Raw genomic sequence first — 11729 nt, forward strand, 5'->3', positions numbered from 1 at the left:
GGCAAGCTGGAGCCTATCCCAGCTGACTACGGGCGAAAGGCGGGGTACACCCTGGACAAGTCGCCAGGTCATCACAGGGCTGACACATAGACGCCAACGATTGGTCAAATTTGCGGGAAAGTTGCGGTGATTGGATATAATTGCAACACCGCCCTGAATTCGCGGGGATTGGTTGAATTTGCGTTGAAGTTGCAAATCGCAACATTGCGAAATCCTGGAGGGTCTGAGTAATGCTGTGGACAGGTACATTCATGAGTCGAGAACTTGCTCTTGAGTCTAAATTCCCTTCTTCTTGGCTGCAGGACTGGAACCCAGTTTGGTTTTCTGTTGCATGTGCTCACTGAGTTAGGGACCAGGATGGCCTTCCTCTGAAGGTTCTTGGTTCAAGTCTAGGTACTAGGGTGCATCAGTTGCCCTCACTTTCATAAAATCTGATGCATTTTTGTTTGGGTGTTCCTTTTTACCAAAAAAGATATCTCATTCTCATCTCATTATCTCTAGCCGCTTTATCCTGTTCTACAGGGTCGCAGGCAAGCTGGAGCCTATCCCAGCTGACTACGGGCGAAAGGCGGGGTACACCCTGGACAAGTCGCCAGGTCATCACAGGGCTGACACATAGACACAGACAACCATTCACACTCACGGTCAATTTAGAGTCACCAGTTAACCTAACCTGCATGTCTTTGGACTGTGGAGGAAACCGGAGCACCCGGAGGAAACCCACGCGGACACGGGGAGAACATGCAAACTCCACACAGAAAGGCCCTCGCCGGCCACGGGGCTCGAACCCAGGACCTTCTTGCTGTGAGGCGACAGCGCTAACCACTACACCACCGTGCCGCCCACACCGCAACTTTCAGCGCAATTTTTTTGGAACCCCCCCTCCTCGCAACATCAGACATTTTAGCCCGAAACAATCACAAAAACTGCTGCATGCCACACTATCACTCCAGGAAATGTTTTACAGTATGCATGCGTGATTGTTTCGGGAATAAACGCATGCACAAGTGTCAATCCGCAACACGTGGAGAACTGGAAGTGCGCGAACATGCCCATGCGGTCATTCTGTTTATCATCCTTATTTATGATCCCACTGCTGGATTGGTGAATCAATAAATGAAACAAACGCGCGCTTGCAGTGTCATGTCTCGCCCCGCCCCTCTCTCTCTCTCTCTCTCTCTCTCTCCCTCTCTCTCTCCCTCTCTCTCTCTCTCCTGTCATTGCAGCTTCTTCTGCATGCGCTCCAGACGCTCGCTCGCGCAGGCCGTCTACCTTCAACTCAACGTCTCGCGCAACACCGACTCACCGTCCGAGAGCGCACGAGACGGCGGAGGTTTTCCGTGACCGCATCACGCACCAGGACGGGAAGTTTGAGCAATCAGGAGGTGGAGGAAAGAAAGATAAAGAACCGAAAGTAATCGTCGGTTGGAGACGGCAGAGGAAACGTGTTGGCGTATGGAAAGGCGCGAGCGCACGGTGACAAGAGGGTGTGTATATATATAGATATAGATAGATATAGATATATAGCAATATATTTCCCTGGAGTGGGACATGTGTAGTGTTGGATTGTGCAATGTGGAGGTAGCTACCACACACACACAGTTTCCTGCTCACTGTTTTCCTGGGGTTTTTGGAGTTGATTGATCATTGATCACCTTCTGCACTTGGTTCTCCACCAAGCTCCTGACACACACCTTGTTTCCTGACACCATGACGGAGGTGAACGTCACGTCGATTCCACTTGTGAGTGAGAACCACGCACTGAATTACACACACAGCTGCTCGCTGACCAAAACGGCCTTTCAGTTCTACTACCTGCCGACGGTCTACATCATCGTCTTCATCACTGGCTTAATCGGGAACAGCCTGGCTATCTGGATGTTTGTGTGTCACATGCGTCCATGGAGCAGCATTTCGGTTTACATGTTCAACCTGGCGCTGGCTGACTTCTGCTATGTGCTCTCGCTTCCCTTCCTCATATTCTACTACTTCAACAAAACGAACTGGATCTTCGGTGACGTCCTGTGCCGCCTGCAGCGTTTCATCTTCCACGTCAACCTCTACGGGAGCATCCTGTTTCTGATGTGCATCAGCGTGCACCGCTACTCCGGCGTCGTCCACCCGCTCAAGTCGCTCGGAAGGCTTAAGAAGAAGAATGCCGTGCGGACCTGCACCTTGGTGTGGTTCATCGTGATAGCTGGGATCTCGCCGATCCTTTACTATTCGCGTACGGGACCTAAACGAAACGTCACGACGTGCTACGATACGACCACTGAGGATGAGCTTCAGGGGTACTTTGTCTATAGCATGTGCATGACCGTGTTTGGATTCTGCATACCCTTCGTGGTCATCCTCGGCTGCTACGGCTTCATCGTCAAAGCGCTCATTTACAACGACATGGACAACGCGCCGCTCAGGAAGAAATCCATCCATCTTGTTATCATCGTGCTCGCTGTCTTTGCAGTGTCCTACCTGCCCTTTCACGTCATGAAGAACCTCAACATGAGGGCCCGGCTTTACTTCCAGACCCCTGAGATGTGCGCGTTTAATAACAGGGTCTACGCTACCTACCAGGTCACCCGTGGTTTGGCCAGCCTCAACAGCTGCGTGGATCCCATTCTGTACTTTTTAGCCGGGGACACATTTCGACGACGGCTCTCCAGAGCCACGAAAAAAAACTCCAAGAAGACCAATGTCATGCTGCAATCCAAGAGCGAAGAAACGGCCCTCAACAGCCTGCCGGAGTACACCGAGAATGGGAGCAGTTCGCGCTGAGGATTCAGGAATGAATTCCAGAACTTTCTTACGATGCACTGACTGGGACTTGTTTTGTATGAAATGCACTGATCATACCATGCGACAATCCAGTCATGACACGATGACTATAATAATCTAAGACTATAAATGTTACAAACACTGTTAAATATCAAGCCCTGAGCCAGTGACTGGACATTCCTTCCACGTGGAATAACAGGATTAGTGTACGTGATGTGACGTGTAGCCTACTGTGTATAATCGTCAGTGATTACTCTCCTTGTGAATATACCTTCATTGTACTGTATGGAATTTGTCAGTATTATAAGAGCCGCGACGTGTGGATACACCGACAGCTTCACTCAAAGCCAACAGTGGAGTCACGATTCATTTCTACAAAGTGAACTAACCATCTAATTCATGTTAAACCCAGAGGTCACACTAGATTAGAATAAAGAGCAGTGCTCTGTATTATCTGAGTATAACACAATTAAAAGAAGTAATATACCCTGACACTGTTGATATCTCGTCTGAAGCGTAAATAATCTCGGCGTAAGTTACTGGACGTATCGCCCGATATGCTGAGCTCGTTTAAAAAGGCCAGACGTGGATTAATAAATCAAGGATTCGCTCCACGTTGCAATTTTTCCTGCTGTCTCTCAGTCCCAGTGGACACTCTGTTCTGTCTCGGTGATAAATAAAGCTGCGTTGTAGTTTTTAAACCGTGTTTTTTAGCTCCGCCGTCAGCCGTGGGTGAGCTCTCACGTATTAGTGCGGTGCTCTGTTACAGAAACGTCGTCATGCATCCGATTTTAACTCTCTGACTCATGAAGGAACATGCTCAGTACACAGCCTGCTGTGGGTTCGTATGAAGATGAAAACAATCACACAGTCACACCATGCAAAGCTAGCGTTGGTGGTGTTTTTTTTTTTTTTAATTTTGACAGCATTCCAGCAGGCATTATCTTGAACAAAATCTTCACATACTTCACATCTGCCAAAAAAAACCCAAAACAACAACAACAACAACAACAGGAATGTGACCACATGTTTTCCACAGAATATTCCAGTACCAGCTAAGGTTGTTCTTCCTGTAAGAACCTGGAATTAAATGGAAAGTTACCTAAAACTTGTTTTGTCAACCATCATTGCTCAATGCAGGAGCATGTTCAAAAAGTTATTATCTCCGCCACCTTTGTTGGAGCAGGTTATGTTTTTGTCTCCGTTTGTTTGTTTGTTCCCAACATAACTCAAAAAGTAGTGAACGGATTTGGATGAAATTTGGAGGAAAGGTGAGCCATTGGCCAAGGAAACCAAGGAACAATTGATTAGATTTTGATACAAATCTGGATGCGGATCCAGGATTTTTTTAAATCTGTTCCCAGCATAACTCAAAAAGTAGTGAACAGATTTCAAAGAAATTTGGTGTCAAAAAGTTAAAGTCAAAGTCCCTTCCATGCCAGGATCTGGTCTTCCCAGACAGTCTCCTTTCCCAGTACTAACCAGGCTCTTAAGGCGCATTGGGTGGCGCCGATTTCCGTTTCTATAGCCCTTGGCCTCTCGCCTATTATATAGACGTAGCTAGGGTTACAGTGGGGGGCTAGTCCTCTGGTAACTGCGAGAGTTTGACTCCCCATTCGCATCTGTATTACCAGCATGCCTTGCTAGATAGCATTTTTATGAAGGCCTTTGGTATGACCTGACTGCAAGTAGAACCCGCGATCTCCTGGTTGAGCGGCAGACATGCTAACCACTAGGCCAGGTTGCGGAAATTTGGCGAACAGCTTTCATATTATCCAAAGTTCAACTGGTTTGATTTTGAGTTTGATGTTGATAACATGTGGCTTGGTGGAGGTATAAACTCTTTTGAGTGCCCTTCTAGTTCCACGTCATATGAATATGCAAATTGGAAACGCCCCCAAACCAAACCAACATTATGGTTATTTTTTTCTTTTTAATCAGACATCTAGTTTTAGGTTTGTTTACCTGACATGTTTCGACGTACATAACTGTCGTCTTCCTCAGAGTGTCACCGGATGTTGTTGGTGACGCATCTTATCAGCTGATGTTCCCGAAGGCGTGACCTTCCTGTCTGGTTTGACAGGTCGGTCACATCTTCTACTGTCTGTTCGTCCCCTGCAAGATGGCACTCCAGGTATGGGAGAGCATGTATGCTCCCTCATCCCGGTTGATGGTCCTCGGGCTTCGCTTTCGGATCTCCATGGCCTCCCTGATCCAGCGCTGATGTTTATTATCTTCTGTGCGGATGACTCTGGCATTCCCTCAGTCCATAATGTGATTTTCTCTTTTGCAATGATCTGTCATGGCTGACTTGTAATTTTCCTGTTGTGCCTTTTCTTTTATTGTTCGGGTTTGTCCTGTAGCTGTCTCCTTTTCGCACTCTTTCTTATGTTCATTTTTCCTTGTGGTGAAACTCCTCCCTGTCTCCCCGATGTAAGTTTTATTGCATGATTGGCATGGAATCTCATATATGATCTGAAATTTCGGAGATCCGAAAGCGAAGCCCGAGGACCATCAACTGGGATGAGGGAGCGTACATGCTCTCCCATACCTGGAGTGCCATCTTGCAGGGAACGAACAGACAGTAGAAGATGTGACCGACCTGTCAAACCAGACAGGAAGGCCACGCCTTCGGAAACATCAGTTGATAAGATGCGTCACCAACAACATCCGGTGACACTCTGAGGAAGACGACAGTTACGTACGTCGAAACATGTCAGGTAAACAAACCTAAAACTTACGGAAGAGCGATAGTTCCACTAAGAAATACATATATTTTTTTAAATTTCTGAGAAAAAAAACTCAGAATTTTCGAGATTAAAGTCAGAAATTTCGAGAAAAAAAGTCGAAATTTTTGAGAAAAAAGTCAAAATTTTCGTCAAAAGTTTTGAGAAAATAAACTCGAAATTTTCGAGAAAAAAGTCACAAATTTAGGCTCCCAGGAAGTACCAGGTCATTCAGAGCTGACGGAGACTTAGACTGCTACTACTGTGTTTAGTGCTGCTGAAATGGACGACTTAATCAAATGTTATTTCGGGACTGGGTTTAATAACAAAGAGATCCTTGCAGTCTTGGCACAGAATCACAATATTGTGATTTCTATCCGGACTTTGAAGAGGCGGTGTCGTGAACTTGGTCTTTTCAGGAGGTGAAATCAGTCGGACATTGACAATATCAATGACAATGTCAATGTCACCAACTGACTTCCTGTACCCCGGTTGTCACAACTCTGAATTCCATGGCTCTGGTCTCAGCCATTCATGTCTACCGGCCGCGAGGGAGTGTCACTTCCGTATGGAAGCCCGCCTTCTACAGATTTCTGACTTTTTTTTCTCGAAAATTTCGACTTTTTTTCTCGAAAATTTCGACTTTTTTCTCGAAACTTTTGACTTTAATCTCAAAAATTCTGAGTTTTTTTCTCAGAAGTTTCCAAATAAAATATAAAACCCCGGCCCTATTGCTCTGCCGTAAAAACTAGATGTCTGATTAAAAAGAAAAAAATAACCATATCTAATATAAGACATAATGAACGTAATCGAGACAAACCAACATTAGAATCACTTTATTCACCAAACATACACACAAGCACACAGGAACATGGAACATCAGTGCAATAAATATCAGACAAGTGTAAACATTGTAAACATACAGAGCTACAAAAGTGTGCATTAATTAAATACAGTACAGTATATAATAAATACAAAATAAATATAGTACAAAGTTCACATTCAACGCTGTCAGGTGAAAGGAAGGTCAGTTCTGCTTATTTGTTGTTGAGAAGTTGAGAAAACCTGCCTCATGCCTTCCCGAGCAAATCAGTGTAACGATTTTTCGACTGTCCTCTAATTTGCATGACTCTCATTTGCATATGAAGACCTGATTGGCTGTTATATTTTCTGATGTAAGAATATTCACCTGTGATGTTTTCAGTACTAGCTCTGATAAGGTTTATTCAGTAAAACTGCTCCTGCTACAATCTTTGAATCAAATTAACTCCAAAAGAATTATTAAACCATACGTATGTTTTATAAAATGTAGTACGATTGTATTTTATTTATTTATTTATTTATTTTAACGAAGCTACAAATCAAGGCCAGGTAGTACCATATGACACCTCACAACTCCAGCTTAATGAAGCAGTCCTGTTCTGTGCTGTGGTTTCAAAAATGATCATGATGTATAAATTATGTTTATTATGTTTTAAAAAGTTTCTCATTTGGAGCTACAGCTCTGGTTCTGTCATGAGCTGGTGGAGGCGGAGCCTCACATCATCTCCAGGATCCCAGTTTTGATCCTGATCTTCTCTATATGGGTTTCGTCCAGGTTCTCTAGGTTCCTCCAACCTCCCAAAAACATCTCAGGAGGTGGATCAGATATCATATCTTGCCCCTAGGTGTGAATGAGTGTGTTTCATCGAGGACTTATTCCCAGATGTACCGCAGCCCAGACCAGGATAAAGCGCATACTGACACTGGATGAGTGAAGATTCAGGTTTCTTTAATAGGAGTCTGTTTCAGAATCCTGATGGAGAACTTTTCCAGATCAGGCGATGTCTGAAATAGCTCCAAAGTTATGCTAAATCTCATGAAACTAATACCATTAATACAAGAACGTGCAGATTGGAATGCTTGGAACTGTCAAAACACTGAGACACGGGTTGCGTCCTGACTCGCTCGATGCCATGTGAAGCCTGACGAACATACAGCAAGGATTATTTGTGTGAGCAGTGATAGCAGGCAGCAGTTAGATTTCGAATCTCTTCATCCTAAATCTCACGTAGGCTGACTGACTGACTGACTGAAATGCATTTTTTAAGGACCGTGTTCATCTTCAAAGGGCGTATTAATATGCAGATTAGCACATGGCGGCTGTTGCTCATAAAAATGAAGTGAAGTGTGAAATTTAGCAGGCTGCATTCCTGAGGCTGGAGAAAAAAAAATTTTCATTATCGTTAACAAAAACAGTCTGCATCACAGGCTCGAGGTAAAAGACGTGCAACTTAATCCTATCAGACACTTGCCACATAATGGCATGAAGAAAACCTGAGCTATTATTTTAAATCCGGATGTTTATTTTTAAACGCTCTTCCAGACAGACGGTCTTTTGCAATAAAGATTTAGTGGAGCGTAAATCATCAGAATATTTGCTGGATGAGTCGTCTCACAAATGGATATAGACGATGGTGCAAAAATTTGCACCCCCCCCACCTAGTCAGACAAGCAGCCAGATTTTTCACTCGTCCTGACCGTAACCTTTTTATTATTCCTATGTGATTGGATTGGTTGGTGATTGGCAAACCAACTTAAAGGTGCATTTCCGCCACCAACTGGGCTGGAGTGTGGAACAGGAGATACTGGGATGGGGAAAAAAACCCTATATTCTTTTCATCTCATCTCATTATCTCTAGCCGCTTTATCCTTCTACAGGGTCGCAGGCAAGCTGGAGCCTATCCCAGCTGACTACAGGCGAAAGGCGGGGTACACCCTGGACAAGTCGCCAGGTCATCACAGGGCTGACACATAGACACAGACAACCATTCACACTTACGGTCAATTTAGAGTCACCAGTTAACCTAACCTGCATGCCTTTGGACTGTGGGGGAAACCGGAGCACCCGGAGGAAACCCACGCGGACACGGGGAGAACATGCAAACTCCACACAGAAAGGCCCTCGCCGGCCCCGGGGCTCGAACCCAGGACCTTCTTGCTGTGAGGCGACAGCGCTAACCACTACACCACCGTGCCGCCCCTATATTCTTTTATTTAGCTATTTCTGTTTCTTTTAAATACTTGATAACAAAGTGATATATCTGACTTGATGCGCTCCGCCATTTTGTTTTTCTCTATTCATAGTATATGAGCTGATAGCCTAGTAGTAGAGTAGCCAATCAGAATGCGCGATTTCTCATATCCAGTGAATGTGGATAGAATAAAATTAGATATTATGACGTGGTTATTTTTACACACGCACCTGCTTCGCTGGAATTTTGTAAACAATAACAATAACATGGCCAGATCACTGAGGGGATTGAACTCATTTTGTTGGGACTTTACTGATGTAATTCTTGAATAATTGCTATAAAAATAGTGATTTTTCAACGAATATTCAACGCATCCCGTCACACAGGCAGATGCAGATTTGACTTATCCAGCCCAAATGTTTGGTTGTCCCGGACAGTCGGACTACCGTTAATGTCGAGCCCTGCACCTTTAGGACAAAATAGCATATTTATATCATGTTTTAGATTTTGATTTCCCTTCAGTTACAGTGCTACTCTATAAATCGTGAAAAAGAAATACTCATCAACTCATCCGTCTGAATGTAATAATAATATTAAGCTTTTTCAAGTTTCTGTGCTCATCTTCAGCCTTAACTTCAATCTCATCTTCTGAATATCTTGTTTTGGATTATTCAGTTTGGATTATTAGCTCACTACAAGGCAGCTCATGCTGGTTTCTTCTGACATGACGGATTTACAAACCATTTTTCTGTTGAGTTTGAGTTTATTCGAAGCCACTGAGGTTCCATAACAGTCACACTGCTTTGTGCATAGCCCATGGCACTGGAATGTCTTCCAGACAGAAGAGTTTATACTTTTTGGTTTATTCTGCCGTGCAAAGGCAAACTGCAGTATTTGCATATTGTGTCGGTGGCAAAAGACGGTCCAGTAGCATCACCTATTCGTCACTTATTCGCTACTGGACTGTCTTTTGCCACTGACACAATATGCAAATACTGCAGTTTGCCTTTGTATGGCAGTATTGGTAAACAAAAATGACTAGCTGTGTTTTTTTTGTCTCGTTAACTTCACAAGCAGTGAAACAGGAGAAACTAGTGAGGGAACAACTGGAACAACAGGAACTAACTTGTCTCACAAACATTCCATCAAACAGAATGTAAATATAAATGGATAAAAAGAGCGTGTTTGTTAATGAATAAAAAAAACCATGCATCTGTTGGCAAATCGCTGTAGTATAAGTGTTATTCCATACAAAAGAATTTACCAATCTATAATTATGTGCAGCACTAAAATACCTACTCCTTCAACATGCTGTCTTTAGTGGCACAATTTGGCACGCCATCAAGCTTTGCAGGATGATTTCACCGCACTGATGAAATTATGTCATCCTCGACTGAAGAAAAAAACCTCTCATGCATTGCGAAATTGCTGCGTTGGAAGCAATCGTGCAAGGACTGAATAAGATTTATGTCTCGGTCACTTCCTGTCTTGTTTTCAGTGGTGAAGTTTTATCGCTCGTGCCCATGGGTTTCACCAGTGGCATTAGTGGTGCATTTCTCACTCCTCCCTCCTTCTCTCCGTCGGTGTCGCTCTGCTTTTCCTTCCCCTTTTCAGGAAGACTGCTAAGCGGACGAAGGAAGGAACAAAGCATGAGGGAGAGGCACCTTTGCCTTTCCCAAGCTTGTCTTTGTGTGCAGGACAAAGGAGTAGTTATGGATGCGGGACACGGCGGCCTAGAGGCACATGGGAGTCTCGGGATGGTATTGAATCCCGCCTTGCATAAACATCCTTCGTTACTTGTTGTTTGGATTAATGGGTTAAATTACTGGGCTGGCATTGAATTTATATATACCCTAATTCAGACATCTATGGAAACAAAGGGATTTGATCTCACAACCAGGCACCATTTTCCATCTAGTGAAGATGTCAGTGCAAATCTTGGACTAGGAGTCCCAGAATGCAACGCTGCTCTACTGTATGACTCAGTTACACCAGAGGCTTGGTTCAGCTAGTTAGAGATCTGATCTGACAAGCACGATGGGGTTCATGACTGAAAGACTAAAGTGCCGCTGCAACACTCTCTTTAGGTAGAGGTGAAGGGAGGAGTAAAATAAGCCACTACTAGAGCCGGAGTTGCGTGCTGGGATTTGTTTAGACATGATTTTGTTGTGCCATATCAGTAAAGGTTAGGATTATCACCATTATGACAGTCTGATTTATTGTAAATCACATTTTGCCGCAAGTGTTGGCGCAGTCGCTTTACAAAATACACAGCCCACGTGTACAATTAGTTTTCGCTCTGTTCGTGAGCATGTGTGTTTTTGTGAGTGAATGGCAGATAAACGACAGAGCTTGCTCCTGCCTGTTTGCGACACTTGCACACGTTTGCTCTTTGTATAGTTCAGGATGGAGACTCCAACACAAAGCAACCGTTCACAAGACAGGCCTGCTGAGGCATGAAGAACACACTACCCTGCCCACCTTCTCCTCTCTCTCTCCTTTGCTTTCTATCCATCTCTTTTTCTTTCTTTGTCGATGTCCATGTATTTGTCTGTTGCTCAGTACTTAAATGTATCCACTGATGCAAAGAAGAAAATGTAGGGAAAGAGGAAGAGAGCTGGAGGGAACAAAGCCTTCCATTGGTGGAAGAATAACGGCTCATTGAGGGAGGCAATCGACTGTGGTACGGAGTTTGGGTGAGATACACTCACTCTGTGCCAGAGGCTTTATTTTGTCTTCAGAATCGCGGGACATGCCAATTCTTCCTGTTTAAAGTCCAGCGAGGGCGTTCAGGCAAACTGTTTAGCAATTAGTTTCCTACATGTAATCAAATGTACGAGTTTTTCAAACGATTACAATCAGTGAAGTCAAGTATTTTGGTCAATGTGTACTTTTACTTTCATACATCATTATCCAATCTGTTAAACAACACAGGAAGACAGGAAGTCAGAATACCTACAGTGTAGTACAAGGGAACAGCGATTATCAAGAAGGTGAAAGATAATATTTTAACATTAGTATAAATACGGACGTGATTATAGAAAATCACATGCGCTGACTGGTTGAGGAAGTCGCACTATTTCTCGATAATCACCTCGAGCGACTCGGCAAAATGCCGGCTAATCACTTTGTCGCCAAGGAAGAATTACAAATGTTGAAAGAAAACGCTGTTCCTAAAAGCACTAAAGATGCTACGAAGTTTGATCTAAAACTA

At 44.0% G+C, this 11729-nt stretch overlaps 1 protein-coding gene across 1 annotated transcript; it reads left to right on the forward strand.

The window, feature by feature from the left end:
• The first annotated feature begins 1230 nt into the window (after positions 1-1230).
• Positions 1231-3267, forward strand: p2ry1 (purinergic receptor P2Y1). The gene has a single exon (XM_060924169.1). It carries the CDS (start codon positions 1711-1713, stop codon positions 2773-2775), a length of 1065 nt encoding a protein of 354 aa, XP_060780152.1. The 5' UTR covers positions 1231-1710; the 3' UTR covers positions 2776-3267.
• The last annotated feature ends 8462 nt before the right edge of the window (positions 3268-11729 follow it).

Source organism: Neoarius graeffei, chromosome 6, assembly GCF_027579695.1.
Source record: "Neoarius graeffei isolate fNeoGra1 chromosome 6, fNeoGra1.pri, whole genome shotgun sequence".
Lineage (NCBI taxonomy): Eukaryota > Metazoa > Chordata > Actinopteri > Siluriformes > Ariidae > Neoarius > Neoarius graeffei.

Bases quoted from the DNA above. Each gene is read 5' to 3' on its own strand.
- p2ry1 (XM_060924169.1), top strand. From the start codon at position 1,711: ATGACGGAGGTGAACGTCACGTCGATTCCACTTGTGAGTGAGAACCAC.